The sequence below is a fragment of the Urocitellus parryii genome, chromosome 7 (assembly GCF_045843805.1).
Source record: "Urocitellus parryii isolate mUroPar1 chromosome 7, mUroPar1.hap1, whole genome shotgun sequence".
Taxonomy (NCBI): Eukaryota; Metazoa; Chordata; class Mammalia; order Rodentia; family Sciuridae; genus Urocitellus; species Urocitellus parryii.
This window is the reverse complement of record NC_135537.1, coordinates 134709536-134728714: the sequence shown is the minus strand read 5'-3', so window position 1 is coordinate 134728714 and position 19179 is coordinate 134709536. Positions and strand designations below refer to the sequence as shown.

General features: G+C 42.0%; 2 protein-coding genes across 3 annotated transcripts in view; both read right to left on the bottom strand.

Annotated features, from left to right (window-relative positions):
• The window catches only part of Itgae (integrin subunit alpha E), a 57863-nt gene extending 55212 nt beyond the window's left edge, over positions 1-2651 (bottom strand). Inside the window, exon 1 of the mRNA XM_026393934.2 lies at positions 2588-2651. Coding sequence (XP_026249719.2) covers positions 2588-2621 — 34 coding nt within the window. The 5' untranslated portion in view covers positions 2622-2651. The remainder of the gene's footprint in view (positions 1-2587) is intronic.
• Ncbp3 (nuclear cap binding subunit 3) overlaps positions 1-19179 on the bottom strand; it is a 50744-nt gene that overhangs the window by 8058 nt on the left and 23507 nt on the right. The window contains exons 10-14 of one of the 2 annotated variants that reach the window (XM_077800596.1): positions 18548-18845; positions 16310-16464; positions 14883-15044; positions 13909-14071; positions 13308-13451 (exon numbers count right to left, since the gene is read on the bottom strand). In XM_077800596.1, the coding sequence (XP_077656722.1) occupies positions 13343-13451; positions 13909-14071; positions 14883-15044; positions 16310-16464; positions 18548-18845 (887 nt within the window). In that variant the 3' untranslated portion in view covers positions 13308-13342. Of the gene's footprint in view, positions 1-7677; positions 13452-13908; positions 14072-14882; positions 15045-16309; positions 16465-18547; positions 18846-19179 lie in introns of those variants that run through there. The other variant, XM_026393926.2, reaches the window with a different exon arrangement.

The following is a 19179-nucleotide window of genomic DNA, read 5'->3' as shown; positions in this document are numbered from 1 at the left end:
GCAGAGCCACAAGCCTCAGCCTGAGCTGGTGTCAGACCAGAGCAGGCCCTAGACTCTGGTTCCTTTTTCTTCACCCCCAGGGTTTCATAGGTCAATAGTACAGTTCCTTCTTCACACCATGAGGGAAGTAGACTTAAGTTCTGAGACCTTGGAGGGAGAAGTGAGTTGCTGTGGCCACAGAATGAGTAAGGGCTGAGGAGTGACCTAGGGACTTCGGGGGGCCATATGGAAGCAGGGTATGCTGGGGCTGGGGACTCAGGTGTGAGTGGCTCCAGGTTTCAGGGTGTCTGTTTATTTGTGCCTGACTCTTTCCAAACCTTTAGATAATTTATCTCATCTGCTCCCAAGAGTGACTAGAAGAGGACATTGCCACAGCAGGTAGCCTGAAAAGGGTAGAAGGTCAGAGCCAGGCCAGAAATAGTTCTGGATTTGCTTCAGTCCAAGCCAGCCAGGCACAGAATTTTGGGGTGGGCCTGAATTCATGGCCTGAGGGGTTCTTCCCATCCTCCCTGGTACCTCCCCGCTTCCTCTCCAGATTCTTTCCAGCCATCAAGACTCTCAGAACCAGTCTCGCCTTCTCTGGGAAGCCCCCCAAGACTTGTTTATCTCCAGATCTCAGGGCCTCACAGCATATAGCAGGACTGTCACAGCATCATTTATCCCACTCAGACTGAGTGGCTGGAGCCCTGCTCTCACCAGTCCCACAGTGTAGATAAGCTGTAGGCTAAGAAGTCTGTCCACCAATGTGGGACGTGCCTAGGCCTCAGAAGGAGTTTGACAAATGGTACCTGTTGGTGAAGATTCTTAAGTGACGGTGGTTGTCTAAGGAGCAATAGGAGACAGATGATCAGGAGCCCAGAGTGAAGATGCCAGGGCTAGCATCCCAGGCTATGGGAATATTCTGGAGCTCAGAGACTACTGGGGCTTGGGCTTGAGCCCTGTCTCATTGGTGTTTCTTGCTACCCTGGACAGTCACTGTCCTGTTCTGGGCCTTCATCACGTCCTCCATACTAGATGAAGATGAACCAGAGTCTAGTCTTAATATCTCCAGATATTCTTGGTGATGGAGCATCAAAGCCATAAGAAAGGTAAATCTGCTCCATACCCGGTATATAACAAAAATAAAGACAAGTCTAAACCATGCAATACGAAAAAGGCAGTTTGGGCTGGGATTGTGGCTCAGTGGCAGAGCGCTTGCCTCCTAAGTATGAGGCACTGGGTTCAATGCTCAGCACCACATGAAAATATATAAATAAATAAAGGTATTGTGTCCATCTACAACTAAAATAATATTAAAAAGAAAAAGAAAAAGAAAGTTCAACAAAGGTTTGATCTTTCCATAATGACTACTCTGATGCTTTGAAATATCAAATATCAAAATTTGTTCCAAAATGGGGCTGGGGCTATAGCTCAATGGTAGAGCACTTGTCTAACATGTGTGAGATACTGGGTTTGAATCTCAGCACCACACATAAACAAAATAAAGGTACACTAACTAAAAAAATATTTTTAAAAAAATTTGTTCCAAATGTATGTTTGCTGGTGCTACAGCAAAGCAGAGCATGCTCTGGTCTGTTTCTTGGGTGATCTGGCCCATGGAGGATGTTAATCCTCTAAGCTCTAAGCATCAACTTAGCTTTCAGACTCTGGCATTCACTGGCTGGCCTGGCCTGTTCCAGGGAGAATGCAGGCTCCTAGGAGCCTTTGCATTACCATGCCTGAGGTCCACCTAATTTTTCTGCCAAGCTTTCGACCAGGTGAAGATCCCAGGTCTGCCGGACCACTAGTGAGAATCACTTTTCTTATCTAAACAGCCTCCAAGAGCTCCCTGACCATGCTGTCCTGTCCCCAGGGACTCGTGGGCAGATTCAGGACTTGGCTTGCCTAAAGTATCTTTCTTGAGAGGTTTTATTGTTTTTAGAGACATGGTCTGGCTGGCTTTGAACTCCTGGGCTCAAGTAATCCTAAGAGCAGTATAAAGGCCCCTAGGAGCCTACATTCTCCCTAAAAAAGGCCAGGCTAGCCAGTGAGCTAGGACTATGGGTGCACACAAGCACAACCAGACTGTGAGGAATTTAAAGACCAGAATGGGACCCCCAAGTAGCAGAAGTGCCTCCCTATCACCACCCACACACCACAGGAACAGGAAGCAGTCTCTTGCTTCCTAACATACTCACCCCAGTCTCTTGGTGCTTATATTCCCATGGGGTCCTCACCTTCAACAGCAAAAGCTTTGCTCTGTAACATTAGAGTGCTCGGCTGGGTGGAGCTGGGCTTTTGCCCTTTGATCAACTAACCTGGCAAAGACCTAAGGACCTGCCCTGAGTGGGTGCCCTGGAAAGAGGAGACTGGCTGGAGATGGAACTGGGTGGCAGAACGCTGGAATCCAGAGCCACAAGCTATCAACATGGTCGAAGCAGAGCACCATAGGTCCTTTTCAACAAGCCTGGAGATTTGACCCATCAAGTGAGAGCGCATCCCTGGGGAAACTCCTGCTTTCTCTAACACTGGCCCTGAGCCCCCAAACAAAAGGCTACATGCTGTAGACATCAAGCTGGAGCTGAGGCATGGGGTGAGACTGACTTACTGGTCATGCAGAGCAGAGCGTGGAAGAGCCACATCCTAGCTGGAGCAGAGGCAGGTGCGTTCAAGCTGAGCGGCTGAGTAGGGAGCTAGAGATGGGCCAGGCCAGGCACTCAGCTTCCCCTCCTTAGCTGAGGCTGGGAGGCGGGGACAGAGGTGCACACACAGAGGCAAGGACCCACAGGCAGATAGGCACTTACAAAGAGCCACAGTCACTCCCGCGTGTGCAGTCAGCCGTCTGGTTTCCTCAGCAGCTGTGGGCTGGGTCCCAGGAGCTTAGAGACAACTGTCCTCCCACTCCCTCACTCACGCTTACACCCCACTTTCTTGGAATGGTGAGCAGAGGTTTGACTGGGGTAGTGGTTCTGGATGTTCTTGGCAGAGGAGGAGCAGGAGCAATAACAATCCAGTCCATTGTCTGTTGTCTGTACCATCCACGTGAGTTCCCAGCCTGTCCTGCCTCAAAATCTACCACCAGACAGCTCAGCTCAGCTCCCAGCCCAGGGTCTTTGGTGGCAGTTGCCTCGGCAACTGGGATAGGGATTCCCCTCCCCAAGGAAGTGCCCCCACTGTTAGAAACTGGGCTCCTGTGCCTGCCCCTGCACTCAAGGGCTGGGGCTACAAGGGGCCAGGTGAGTAGAAAGACCCCATGCACCAGCTGACACCACTGCTCCATCCAATTGCCTAGAATTTTTTAAAAAAAAATCTGGCTAAGTCACCCTGATACTAAAACTAGTTTCACAGGGCTCTGGGCTGTCAGTCTAGCACAAAAGTGTTTCAGTACACCTCTGACCCATCCCAGCCTTCCAGAAACCAAATTACTAATAGCTTCCAATCATATTTAAGGGCCAATTTCACCTTTTGTCAAATTTGCCCCTGTGAAAGTCTATCAGGGAAGGAGGCCTCTCCACACCACAGCTCCTCAAGCTTCAGGAAGTGCAGGGAGCACAGTCCAACTTAACTCTGTGCAGAGGTGGAACTGCTCTGAACTGCACTGTTCAACTCAGTAGCCATCGGCTACATGTGGCTACTGAGCCCTTAAAATGTCATCAGAGCAACCCAGGGATTGAATTTTATATTGTACTTATTCTTTTTCTTTTTTGGTACCAGGAATTGAACTCATAGGTTCTTCACCACTGAACCACATCCTCAGCCCTTTTTTATATTTTATTTAGAGATAGGGTCTTGCTGTGTTGTTTAGGGTCTTGCTAAGTTGCTGAGGCTGGCTTTGAAATCTTCCTGCCTCAGCCTCCTGAGCCGCTCAGATTACAGGCATGAGCCATTATGCCCGGCTTGTACTTAACACTTAAGTTAAATTCAGAAAGGCAGGGTTGTCTCTCATCTATTATAGGAATGTCTGCAGCCCAGATAGTACTTTGAAATGTTAGTGTATTAACAAAGTAGGCAATGGTGTTGACTTAATGACTACATGAAAATCAATTTTATTTTGTTTCTCATATTGAAACCTTGTTTGGCCACTGTTTTGTGAAGATTCAATGACTCTTCAAATGTTTTTGCACTGTCTGCTTTGGTCTGACAAAATACTTGACTAGATCCTCCATGTGTATCACCCAGCAGAGAAGCTAAAAAGCTGAAAAAAGCAAAGCTTCACGTCTGAGGATCTAATCTGCCAGCCAGATCAAAATGCAGATCATCCTAAGGTTGCTTAACCTTGTCACAGGTTGCGTGGAGGCCTGCAACCTGCAGCCCACCTTCCCATCATTCCAGGGCTCAGTGACTTTCCTTTCCCCAATTCATCCTGAGTTCCAGTGGCACTTAGTAGAGCCACACAGGAACTCTTCTTCCCAGCACTGGCCCAGAAGGAAAGGGAGTATCCCCAAATCAGAGCAGATCCTTTGGTAGGCAGGGCTAGAAACCATGGCTGCAGCTCATTCAAGACTTCCACAAAACTTCGTGTTTGGAGTGTGATCTTTGGAGCACCTCAGGAGTCCAGGTAATGATGACTGTTGCTGGAAAGGAAGCAGGGCCATTTTCTGCATCTTTGTAGGCCTCTAGAATGCTGACTCATCTTGCATCCATCCAAGATTTAAGTATCCAGGCTTGTGAGTGCCTCCAGGCACAAGAACACAGGGGGTCCCTTCAGCCTACTTGATGGAAATACTTTCCCACAAACCCAAACTTAAGGTCCTCAAGTTGGGACCAGGCTTTGTCCCTCCCTCACAGCATGCAATACAAGGTTGTGTGTTCAGCAAATACATATTTATACAAAAGAAAAGGGAAAGTGTTTTCCTAACTCATTTTACTTTAAATGAATGTTAAGGGACCAACTGAAAGGATATCCTACATCAATTTGACTGTAATCTTCAAAACAAATCAATGTCAAGAAAGACAAAAAAAGGCTAAGGAACTTCTCCAGTTTAAAGGAAACAAGAGAGGATTACTAAAGGCAGGAAAGTCCTCCATGCTGAATTGGACCCTGGACCAGAAAAAATAAAATATTTTTTAAAGTACATTATTGGGCCAGCTGACAAAACTGAGGGATGAACTACATAGAAATAAGTAGCTCTCATATAGGCCAGAGATTATATATATTTCCTGAATTTGGTAACTATGCTATGGATGTGTGAGGAAATGCCTTTGTTCTTAGGAAACATACACTAAAAAACTCTGTATGGATGAAGGGGCATGATGTATGCAAATAACTCTTAAATAGTTCATGGCTCAGAGAGAAGGGAAAGAAAAAGAAGGAGCCCAGAGGATGAGGAAGGAAAGAATGAATAATAAAATGTGGCAAAATGTTCTGTTGCCCTTGACACTCTATTATTCTGAAATTATTTCATAATAAAAAGCTCTTTAAAATAATCCAGGGATGGAAGTATGCAGTATGAGGTGGACCCACACTGTCTTGAAAGTGGAAGGGGTTGGTCCCCCAGCCTGTCCCTAGCCTCCAGACACAGGAAAAGGTTCTAAACAGGGCTGGGGTTGTGGCTCAGTTGGTAGAGCACTTGCCTAGAACATATGAGGCACTGGGTTTGGTTCTCAGCACCACATAAAATAAATTAATAAATAAAGGTCCATCAACAATTAAAAAAAAAAAAAAGGTTCTAGACACCCACCTAGCTTCTGAGTCCTAGGAAGCTGGAAGAATAAATTTATTAACGGTGCAAGGGAGTCGGGGGCAGAGCAATGGTACTCACCACCACTCACTGAATGCTCAGTATGGAGCACTGAACTCAGGGCCAAGGCCTTTCAGGTAAGCCCTCTTCCGAGGGTACCCCAATTTCACAGATGAGGATGTCAACTCCCAGAGAGAAGTTATGTACTTTGCCAAATGCCACATGATTAGTAAGTAGCTGAAGTGGAAATCAAAGAGGTCTGTCTCCTTCAGAACCAGGACACTGAACCATTATAAAACCCCTGCCTTCAAATACACGTGTTTTGAACTTCAAAAAAAAAAAAAAAAAAAAATTAGGAATTATGGGGCTGGGGCTGAGCGGTAACGCACTTGCCTGGCATGTGTGAGGCACTGGGTTCACTTCTCAGCATATAAATAAATAAAAAATAAAGGTCTATCAACAACTAAATTAAAACAAAACAATAGGGACTAGCCCAGCACAATGGTACATGCTTTTAATCCCAGGGACTCAAGTGGCTGAGTCAGAGGAGGATCTCAAATTCAAGGCTAACCTCATCAATTTAGCAAAACTTAGTCTCAAAATAAAAAGCACTGGGAATGTAATTCCTCTGATTTTAATCCCCCATTACCAAAAAGAGGGGGGAGGCTCATTCCACAAATATAGATTGGCATCATTACATTACTGGGTGCAGTAAATTGAATAGCATCCTCTTCCAAAATAATACACTGAAGCTCTAACCCCGAATATAGCTCTATTTGGAGACATGTCTTTTAGTAGATAATTAAGGTTACCTGAGGTGAGAAGAGTGGAGCCCAGTCCTAGTCCAATAAAATCAGTGGTATTTTAAGGGTCACATGCACACTCAAAGGAAAGGCCCATGAGCTAGGAAACCAGGAAGGCCCTCACCATGATGGCACCCTGAGCTCACTTTCCCAACCTCCAGATCTAATAGAAAATAAATATTTGTTGTTTAAGCCATGCAGTCTATATATTATCATGGCAGCCTGAACAGACTGATACACTGGGCTACCTACCCAAAACAAGACTGAGTGGGATTTGTATGGTATGTCTACACACATACATGTGCATGTGCTAAAAGTCAGAGGAGTGGCAGAGAGAGCAAGGGAGAGGACTCTCTTATCCTTTCATAGCTGAGGGGCTAGGAAAAGTGCACTGGGGCATGGGACCAGGCTTCTTCCTTGCCCCACCTTCTTCCTGTCTAACTTGCAATTCCCAATGCTCCTTGGAAAGTACAGCAAGGGGTCCTGGACATACATTAGCACCAGAAGAAAACTTGAAGATCATCCAAGTTGCCTGAAAGACAAGGCAACTAAGGCCCAGAGAGGACGGAACTTACTTGGTTTTCCCAGTTGACTATGAGGTAGAATGAGTCCCTAGGGTCCTAGCCCCAGCTCCAGCCACCATCTTATTTGACTTTCCCCAAAAGACAGTCCTCCTGAGCTAAATATGCTGCCAGTTGTTTACATGCCCTCTGAGGAATACACATCATGAAATCAAACACTTCCATAACAACCCTAGGAAGAGAAAAACAGGAAGACCATGTCTTCTCTCCTGCCAACATAGGGGCCTCTTGGTCCTCACTAACCTACACTGGTACGGGGTTGAAGGTGACAAACAGTCTGAAGTACCCCTAAGTCTTAACTACATAAGAATCTGGGCATCTGGAAAGGGCCTCTGGAATCACTCAAATAGATGAGTAGTGAACTCCCCAAGCAGAGTAGTGACTTTGGTAGGTCAAATATTACCCACACTCTTTTGAGTTTTATATACAGCACAGCAAAATCCTACTTTAATGCCTCACAATTATTTAAAATAGGCTTTTGAGGCAGCATTTCCCTAAGATCTCCCAGGAACACTGAAGTTCTGTAAAATGCTCATAGAGTTTCTTTGAGGTAAAATAAAATTAAAAAAAGCATTACAGTATTTTTTCTTCTAACATTTATTTTATTTTATAAACACGTAAGAAAAGTAGATGTTTATTGTTGGTCAAATTATGCAATCACAATCTTCCTTGAAGCAAATGTGCTATTCTCAAGATTACAAAAAAGCACTCTCTCCTTTTAGTTCTTATCTTAAAGAAAAAAACGACTTAACTTCTAATTTACTTCTTGTTATATAGATTTAAAAGTAAATACTCATGCATCAAACTTGCTTCTTACCAGTTAATTAATCTGTGAAGCCACAATTTGCTGTTGACTGTAATCCAAAGTGCATGTTAGCATTTCATCATGACCTTAAAGGATGCTCGGCATAATAAGTTTGAGGAATGTTGCTTTAGGCCACAGAGCTGCTGCTGGAATAAACTGTTTCTTCTGCTGCTGGAATAAACTATTTCTTGTCACCTGTCTGGATGGCTGTCACTTTCCTCACCAACAGGACCAGAGGCTACAAACTGACTCAGCAGGCCCTCTTTCATGCCTCTTACCCACCAGCTTCCTTTCCCTCCTATCCCAGGGCAGAATTGTTTTTCTAAAAAACAGTCTGAACTATCTGCATTATTTCCTAGCAAATTCTTTAAGGAGGTGGGGAAGCTTCAGCTCAGATATAACCCAACCATCAAAATCTGATGTTTACTGAGGTCTATGTAATGAGAACTTTTTTTCTTATACCATTGAATAATTTTCCCCTTTTTGTATCTGGTGGGCTCATCTAGAATAGGCTAAACTGCAGATAATGGTGATTCATCTAGACAGGGTTATAACAATTATTTCCTGAACACCTGTAAAGCACTACTTACTCTGGGCTCTCCTGGTGCTAGGCTACAGAGAAAACAACATGGAGACATTTGCTTTGTTACAAGCTTATAGGCTAGATGGAAAACAAAACAGGAAAATAAGGCATTGCACATCCATGGCAGAAATGTGAGTAGCCTGTAAGAGGATGGGCCTCAAGGATGCAGCTGTTTATGGAAGACCTGCTAGGTGCCAACCATGATGGCAGGCACTGGGTAAACCCTGATGAACAAGCCTGACATGGTCCCTGCTCTCACAGAGCTTACAGTCTAACAAAACAGACAAACTAAGAATAGGAAATTACAGTCCAGTGTATAAGGGTGAATTGGGGCAGTAGTGATTTTGCATTATACGTACACTTTTCACTTAGTTAACACAATAGTATTTATCCGAAAAATAAAGTTAAAAAAAAAAAAAAAAGACAAGGAGAAGCCAGGCGCTGTGGCACACTCCTGTAATCCCAGCGGCTTGGGAGGCTGAGGCAGGGGGATCGGGAGTTCAAAGCCAGCCTCAGGAAAAGTGAGGCACTAAGCAACTTATGGAGACTTTGTCTCTAAATAAATACAAAATAGGGCTGGGGATGTGGGCCTGTGGCCGAGTGCCCCTGAGTTCAATCCCTGGTACCCCTCCCCCAAAATAAGACAAGAAGAAAGAAAAACAATTTCAAGTGGCTTGGCCATTCCATCTTTCTCTCCTTCCCTCAGTAAGCCTAAACATGCAGTACTGCCTGGGCAAGTTTTTGCCTCTGTGGCCTGCCAAAGTTTCAAGCTCCTCAAAAGTGACCTTCTCACTTAGTGTGATTCTAACACCTAAATATCAGTGAGTTTGTATAACATAACTCTAACTGCAGGTCAACTACTTCAAATGTTACTCAACCAAAGGAACAGTGATCTCTTCCCATACAGACAAAACTGACTGCAGCTGCAAGGGACCTTGTGATAGTGTTCTTCAATGTGGCACTTGCCTTGGAATTTCGATTATATTCACTTATGATCTTAGATGCTGATGATTTTTTCCTTTCTTTTTTTTAGTACTGGGATTAAACCTAGGGGCACTTTACCACTAAACTACATCCCCAGTCCCGTTGATTTATTTTAAGACAGGGTCTCGCTAAACTGCTAAGGCTGGCCTCAAACTCATCATCCTCCTGGCTCAGTCCCTCAAAATGAATTGCTGAGATTATAAGTGTGCACCACCACATGTAGCTTAGGTGCTGACTATAACCTAACCCTGGACTTAGCTACAACTCCTTTGTGGCAATATCATGGGACACACAGAAAGAGCCTGTACTTTGGCTCTGGAAATTTAGGCTACTTCCTGTAAGAGCCCCTAAGACCTCAAGAATAAGGGGAATAAAGAAGGCAAGGCTGAGGCAGGAGGAGGAGAAAATGGGAGTAAACATGTTATGGGGTAGGAGGGCAAACTGCAGAGTCTGGAAGGCTGGTGAGATCAAGAGGGATCCAGAGAATTAGTAAGCAGAAGGCAGGGGAGAATGGGGAGAACAGGACAGAAATAATGCCAGAGGTTAGATCTTGACCAGCTTTATAAGCTATCAAAGGACAAGAATTTATTCCAAAAGTAATGGTGAAGCTCTAGAAAGATTTCAAGCAGAGGAAACACAGGATCAGATTTATATTTAAGAAAGTTCATTCCACGTAGGGTGCAGTGGTACATGTCTATAATCCCAGCGACTTAGGAGAATGAGGCAGGAGGATCAAAAGTTTGAGAGCAGCCTCAATTTAGCAAGACCTTGTATTCAAATTTAAAAAAAGGGCTGGGAATGTAGCTCAGAGGTAGAGCCTTCCTGGGTCCAATCCCCAGTATTCCTCCCCACAAAAAAAGATCATCCTGAAGCACATGAAAAATTGCCCAATATGATTGGTCATTAGGAAAATGAAAATTAAAACCAATGAGACAACATTTCATATTGGAAAATACAAAGTGTTGGCAAAGATGTGGGGGTAACTGGAACCCACATACATTGCTGGTAAGAAAGGAAAAGACACAGCTACTTAGGAAAACAGCCTGGCAGTTCCTCAAAAAATTAAAGAAAGTTATCATATGACCAGCAATTCCACTCCAAAGTAAAAACCCAAGAAAAATGAAAACTTATATCCATGAAAAAACCTATACATGAATGTTCATAGAAACCTATTCATAATAGCCAAAAAGTGGAGACAACCCAAATGTACATTTACTGATGAATGGATAAATAAAATGTAGTATATCCATACAATGAAATATCATTTATCAATTTAAAAAAATGAAGTGCTGATATAGTGCAACATGGATAACCTTGAAAATATGATAAGCAAAAGAATATATGACTCCATTTATACAAAAATGTCCAGAATAGGCAAATCCATAAAGAAAGAAAGATTAGGGCTAGGAAAGGGAAAAAAATGGGAATGACTACTAAGAAGTACAGCATATCTTTTTTGGTGATGAAATGTTCTAAAATTTATTATGCTGATGGCTACACACTGAGGTATATATACACTGTAAATGAGTGAATCATATGCTATGCATATCATATCTCAACTAAGCTGCCAATAACACATGTCTATCCCAGCTGCAGTGTGCAGAATGGAGAGGGACAGTCAGACAGAGGCCAAGGAAGAGGGAATGGAACAGTGAAACAAGGAGACCAGATTTATGGAAATAGACTGGGAGGAGCAGGTGGCAGGGGAGGATAGTTTACATCTCATGGCGGGCTCTTAAAATTCTCATGGGTATCTAGTACTTCTCCCATGAGGGAGGGTGGTAAACTGAAATGAGGTATCTGCAGTCATTATCAAGCAGCAAAATTGTATTTAAAATATCCTACATGTAAGGACTAAGAGGAATACAAAAAGCATGTAGCCCTACTGCCTTCATGTACAGAGAGTGCCCCAGAGAAAAACATGCCAGAGTGCTCGCCAATCTGTCTCCACTGTCCTGCCCGTTTTTGTTTATTTTCCCCAACACTAAGGATTGAATCCAGGGAATATTTACTGCTGAGCTACATCCCTGGCACAATTTTTTTATTTTGAGTCAGGGTCTCACTAAGTTGCTAAGGATGGCCTCAAACTAGGGATCTCCTGCCTTAGCCTCCAGAGTCTTTGTGATCACAGAGGTGCACCAGGCCATCCTCTCACTCCAAAGCTCCAAAGATAGGGCTGAGCATCCACTGCACACTTGGGACACTGCAAGACCTGAGTGGCTGTAGAGTGAGAGAGGCAGAGAAGCCAGTAAATTTAGGAGATTAAAGAGTTCTAAAAAGCCATAGAGCAGAAGAGTTGAACTCCTATTGGGAAACAAAAAAAGGAAAGTCTCTGAAGGGGAATTTTCTAAACCCTATAGAGACCATGTCAGTTAGGAAACCACAAGGATATCATTAACCCATCAGGAGAACCAGAGACTATGATAGGATAGGGATAAGTCCCTATCCACAACCTCATGCTGCCATTGTTTCTTTGACCCTTTGGCCACCTACAACACAAAGCAGTACTGAATAGTCCACTGCAAAGGCAGCTTTGGGAAGAGTAAAACACCACTGAGATGCTCCAACAAAGCCAGAGGCTCATTCATTTGCTAGGTGTATGGAGGTCCATGGAGCAGAGCCAGCAGTTGGCACACAGGTTATCTGACTCACAGGCCTTGCACTTCTAACTCTACCAATCCCCCAAACCCTGAAATCCTCTTCCTAAGAACCTGGCTCTGAGCTGAGTGCTTCACAAGGCAAGTAGAGTTGAGCTGGGAAATCACAGAGGCCTGTCTCCACTGGCAAAGAAGTCAGAACCATCTCTTTCCTAGAATCCTAGGAAGCCGAAATATGCCTTGGTTATATGATCTCATCTTTCTAAAGGGAGGAAAAAAAGCAGATTAACCAACAAAATATAGTACAATACAGTTTTCATTACAGCCCTCAAGACTCACAGCCTTTACTCTCTTTATTAACAACACTGTTCTGCATTTATTAGCATCACAGTGTAATCAACTACCAATATGACATCAACTCAGCCACAAGATCTCTAGGATCCAGGGTTGCACTGGGTTTGGAACAATCCGGGCAAGTGAAGAACTGTAGCATCACAAAAGGGATTAAAGCCTTACTACTTACTATCTCTTTAACTCCCAAGTTCTAATGAAGTGAAGTGAAATGCAACTTTTAAGCCTGTAGAAGAATATGGTATTAAATACTTCAACATAAAAATCAGACAGGAAGACAAAATAATCTACCTCCTTTTTATGGTAAAATAATCTGAAAGGAGCTAAAAAATAAACTAAAAATTTCTGAAATTATTATCTCATTTGCCAGTTTTCAAGAAGTCTTCAGCCACAACTTAGAGACAGAAAGAATAAATTATCAATGTTTCACTTCTAAAGTGATAATAAACAAGATCCCATCTCAGATGGAGGGATTTTTTTTTCTACAGTGGCCAAAAAGCAAGTTAAATTCTATGTACAAAAAACAGACCATACACTTAGGATCATTTAAAAATAATGAGACTCCTCTCTTTGTCTTCTTCTAAAGTATATAATATATATTTAACAGCACAAAGAAGACACCACTTGAACTTCCCTGTAGCCAACAGGAGAAACTTCCACATATAAAAATTAAAAATTTAAACTTTTAAATCATTAATATTTTTAAAACATAATACAGACTTAAAAAATTGTTCAACGTTAACCCATGACCCCACCCCTAGCACAAAAATCAACCCCAAATCCAGAAGTCACAGTTTTTTGTTCCTAAAAATCCCACAGCACTGAACTTTATCTTCACATCAAGCTGACAGCCAGTAAGAGGCCTCTAACAGAAATTCCCAAGGGAGGAACGGAAGCGCGATTGATGCTGCGTCTCTTATCTACCTGGGCGGCACTGGTGTACCTCTGAGGTCAGGTCCACGAGATTCGACCCCCATATTACGGTCCTGGAAGGGTGAGCTGGCAGTTTCCCTCATCTTCCCCCTCGGAGGCTGTCCAATAAGCACCTGGGAATTGACTTTTCTTGGGAAAAGGGTGCTGGTAACAGCTGTCAGGGCCAAGGCAATAGTGAGAAGTTCAGTTCTCTGCTCTTTGGATGAACTGTGTAAAACATTTCTTTTTAAAAGACACAATGTTAAAAATATTAAGAAAAACGTCTACAAAATCTGCAGGGCTGCCTTTTTCTCAAAGGGTAAAGCTTGTGGGGTAGTGGGGAAAGAATTGAGGGCCCAAAACTATAACTGCAGCAAAAGAGAGATGCCCTTCAAAACTTGTCACATTCTTAAGAAAACTTGCTGAAGCAGCAAGAGCTGAGGGTGACTGTATGAGTAGGAGCAGGGGGGGCGCCAACTCCTGCAGGGCAGGTTCCTACCACTCACCCTACCCTGCGCAAGAATGTCAGGCTTTAGGCAGCTGCAAGGCCCTGGGGGCATCAAGACTCTGCCTCTGAACCAGAGCTGCTTTCCCGACTAACTTCAATCTGGAGAGATGGTAAGTTATCTAACCGGCTCTTCTTTTGGCGAGACTGTTCTTTCTCCTTAATCAGAGCCCCCCACGCCCTTTGTAGCTCGGAGTCATCTTCCTCAGTGCCAGGTGACCTGTGATCCACTTTTTTCATATTCTTTTCTTTGGTCTTGGGTGCAGATCCTAAGCGAGTCCATAAGCTACCTGTTTGGGTGAGAAGGCATTTTAGTTTGGCAGCCAATGCTGAGATCCAGAGTAGTTCTGAGGAAGCAGGGGCACTGACAAACCCCTGACATGCAAGAGATATTAATGTCTGTAACACTTGGAACCACTGTACAGCCAAGGCTTAAAAAAAAAAAAAAAAAACTCACTTCCCTGGCTGCAGCAGCTCCTGCTTGCAAATGAAGGGGTCAGGACTGAATGGGAGATCCTTACTGCTAGGAGCAGGTGCCCCCATGTCCAGCACATGAGAGGCTATTCCCTGCCACACCTGCCCAGACTGGGTGAGACTCACCACACTGTGTGCTGCTTCACTCTGCCAGGAAATTGTAGCTCTAACATTCTGCAAATTGAGGGGGCCTGTAAACTATTTTCAGCATATGTCCATTCATTTTTTAAAATATACTTTATTAAAATCTAACAAGAGAAAAATACGTGTTTAGAATTTTATCGTGCAGATACTCTATAAAGCATTTAAAAGTTTAATGTATGAAGAGTATAACAATATGGAAAAATAATTACAATAAAATACCATTTAAAAAGAATAGGATATGTATATGGACAAAGACTGGAATACATACATGAAACTAAAAAGAACTGTACTAATCTAAAAGAAGCAGGGGTATGTATTCTTTTTTACTGTCTAAACTTTCTTGTTAGCCTTATGATGATGATGACAATAACCATGACCACAGTGATGACAGTGGAAGAGAAAAATAATTTATTTGTAGCAAGTGATGCTCCTTGCCTCTGCTCTTGTCCAATTCCCATTCCCATCAGTTTTAAGGTTACCTACCTGATTTCTTCTCCCGAGTATCAGAGTAGAGGCCTTTAATATCTTGCCTGGGAACACCTAGCCTACTATGTACATCTGAAGAGGGCTCTCTCCGAACCACTGGGTTACTACTAAAAGCCTTTTCTGGAGAATATGGTCTTTTTCCTAACCGCTGTCGTATATCTGGAAAAAGAAAAAAGTACTACAGTGATCAAATGTGCGTGTTTCATTACTTGTACTGTTAACCTGAAATTTCTTATAGACCTGGTACCAAATCTCCCTGAGTGAGGACATAGGACCAGACATAATCAACCTTCCAAAAGACTCTTTTCTTCATAATTCATCTACATTATTTTGCTAGGGAATTTCAGAGGCAGGTGCTATCACTGGGAAAAGAACCTCAATTCAGAAAAAAATTTCTGAAGCAGAAACACCTTTTTTTTTTTTTTTTGGCAGGGGGGAACCAAGCAAGACTAAATAACTTATGAAAACTCCAAGTTCCCCAAGGGGAGAAGCCACAATCTTTGAACATATAAGTTGTTCTCGATAAACTTATTTCATTTAACCAGTAAACATAATAAGATTGGCAAAAAGCAAAGGATCAAGGCCAGATGTCCCAAGCCAAATTTGTTTGTTTTTCCTCTTACCCCTCCTCACAAAGCTATTTGAACTGGTTCCCCCTAACAGAAACAACACTAGTGACATTCATTAGCAAAAGCCTTGTGCTGGGGCTCTTGCCCATTTTACTTAAACTGCTCCCAGAGAAAGGCACCCATTTATCTCCCTGATCACTCAGGCTGAGCCCCTTCTATGTTTCTCTGCCTTTTCCCCCTTACTTCCCAGCACCAAGTCTTCCTTCCCAAGACTGAGAATAGGATGTTCTCACCATTTCTGTCTCTGCTGTCCCTGACCTAGTTCAGGTTCTCATTATTTACTTAACTCTCTAACCCACCCTACTCCACCCTCAAGTTATCTTTCTAGAACACATAAACCATTTCCTCTAAGAAGCCTTCCACAATTCTCCCAGTAGATCTATGATGGTTTTGTAGTCTTTCCAAAGATTTCTTACATGCCAGCTTCTAACCCAGGCCTGACAGCAAGCACAACTGCATACCTGCTATATGAATGCATGCATAAATGGTCTAGTTTAAACTCTTAACCATTTATAAAACTACCCAATTTAATTTCTACTATTCTTGCATACAATGTATACCAATGACATAAAGAGTAAAATAATTATTTTGGACAAAAATGTTAAAAGCTAGTTTTGCCAAAGTCCAATTATTTTTCATGTCCTGAAATTCCAATATAAAACCAAAATTTTGACATGATGAACAGAAATTTAAATCAGTTCAAAACAGCAAAGTTTTATCAAAAAACCTATCCTTGCCCCAGTTTGCTCTCTGGAGCTCAGAATGAAGCCCAGGAACATAAACGAAGAAAGATACCTGATTTAGTACTGCTGACTGGTGGCCGTGGACGGGAGTGCTGGCGTTTTTCATCTAACAGGTGTCGGACATCTGCAAATTTCTCAGGTGGCAATTTGTTACCAATTCTGTTTTTTATATTGCTCGTGGATATACTATCTGCCCTCATGGAGTTCCTTTTAAAAAAAAAGTAAAGTGCACAGTTAGTCAACTTCAACTATGAAATAAAGCCCAAGCAATAATCTCATACTCTAGAAAAAACAACTTAAGAGACGCAACCCAATATGGCCAACATTCACTTACAAATACCACATATGATTATAACTTACTAAGGAAAACCAAGATCATCTTGCTGTGAAGAGACTAGTAAGGGTGAGCAGAATGCTGTTTCCCATGGTGAGTTCCATTCATGATACCCATACACTATCACAGAGTACATAACTATAAGCACCCTTCTTCTGGGACAAACAAATGTTAAACTGAGGCCTGCAAAGAGCTTCTGCTCACCTAGAATGTGATCTGGCTGTAGTCAACACATATAGAGTCTATAATCCCCTTCTTTAAAGGGCAGACTTCTCTGTCAAGTTCTACTACCATGCTATGTACCAACATTATTCTGCCAGTAGGCTCTATTAGGAAGTTCTATGAAAATTAAAAATAATGATGTGAGTTCAAGAAGAACTCAAACTATCATTATTTGCTAACATGATTCTATACTTAAAGGATCCAAAAACTCCACCAGAAAACTTCTAGAATTAATGAATTCAGCAAAGTAGCAGGATATAAAATCGATACCCATAAATCAAATGCATTGCTATACATCAGTGATGAAATCTTCTGGAAGAGAAATTAGGAAAACTACCCCATTCATAGCAGCCTCAAAAAAATAAAATACTTGGGAATCAACTTAACAAAAGAGGTGAAAGACCTCTACAATGAAAACTACAGAAGACTAAATAAAGAAATTGAAGAAGATCTTAGAAGATAGAAAAGATTTCCCATGCTCTTGGATAGGCAAAATTAATATTGTCAAAACGGCCATACTACCCAAAACGCTATACAGATTCAATGTGACTCCAATTAAAATCCCAATGTCATTCCTTATAGAAACAGAAAAATCAGCGTACTATAGTAACGCAGCCACACCAGGTTCATAGCAGCTCAATTCACAATAGCTAAACTGTGGAAGCAACCTAGATGCCCTTCAATAGATAAATGGATAAGGAAACTGTGGTAATCACACATAATGGAATATTACTCAGCAATAAAAGAGAATAAAATTATGGTATTCACAGGTAATTGGGTGGAGTTGGAGAACATCATGCTAAGCAAAGTAAGCCAATCCCAAAAAAACCAAAGGCTGAATATTCTCTCTGGTAAGTGGATGCTGATTCATAATGGGGAGGGGGGGATGCATGGGAAAAATGAAGGAACTTTGGACAAAGGGGAGGAGGGTAAGGAGGGTGCTTGGGGGCAGGAAACATGGTGGAATGAGACGGACATCATTACCTAGTACATGTATGACTGTATATATGGTGTGACACTACTCGTGTACAACCACAGAAATGTAAAATGAATCAAAATGCATTCTGCTGTCATATACACCTAATTAAATTAATTTTAAAAATACTAATGATGTGAACAAGGCCATACAAACAAATCAATCAGCTTTAAAGGTCTTTCTTCCTTCTACCAAATGTATCACCAAGAACATCATAAACCATCCCCAGAATTTAACTCTTGGGAGTTTTAGATATACTATCTGCAGTCACTGAATATGCTCATCCCTAATAGTAAAAAAAGTACACATTAAAATAACTATATTTTTTGTTCATAAAAGATTAGGAAAAATGGAATACCTAAGGTTGGTGTAGATATGGGTAATAGGTGCAGTGTGGGTACAACCTGGAAGGAAATCTAGTACAGTAATTAGATTTTGAGGAATCTATCTAGTTAATAAAATAGTAAGAAAATAAATCTAAATGCCTATCAATAAGGAATTAAGTGAATCATGATACTTTCAAACAATAGACTACATGTAGTTGAAAAAAACAAGATGTCTATAATATATTAAATGGGGAAAAGCACACTGCAAACAATATAAATACCATAGCGTCATTTCTATACAAATATACCTATAGTTTCTTTGTATATTATGTATATGCATAAAATAACTAGAAGGTTATTCACTTAACTGCTAACAATTGTTATCATGAGGGTCTAGGAATACAGGGAACTTTTACTGATAAACACTTTTACCTAATATTTTTCAGTTGAGATTCTACTTCGTCGGCATACATAGTCATTTTCATGCTTTTCTTTGGTGAGGGAGTGGAAATCATTTTCAGTTCTAGATCATAGTCCATTTCATCTGAGTCTGAGCTGCTGGCACTGGACCGCCTAGACACACTCCGCTCCCGGGTCTGCTTAAGAGCTGGAAGCTCCTCATGGTACTCTACCACCACCCTGTCATCTGCATCCATGTCCTGGTCTTCCTCCTCCTCCTCTTCCTCCTCTTCCTCCTCCTCAATAGGTTCCTCAGGAACATTCACTAATGCTGAAGAAATTTAACCCAAAAGGCATTAGGAAACGCTTAGCTAAAACTAGTAAATGTGATTTTCTATTCTACAAAGGAGAAAAATTCCTACCCCTGAGATTTATTGGAGCATTATCTGTAACAGAGCCAAACCAGACACCATTCTGATGTCCAGAAGAGAATGGTTGGGTAAAGTATGATCTAGCAGCTTAATGGAATATTATATATAAAATTATTTAAATTACAGTCAATTCTCATTATTTACAAGTTCTGTATTTGCAAATCTGTCAAAATTACTTGTAACCCTAAGTCAATATTTGGGGTACTTTCAAGGTCATTTGCAGACACGTGCAGA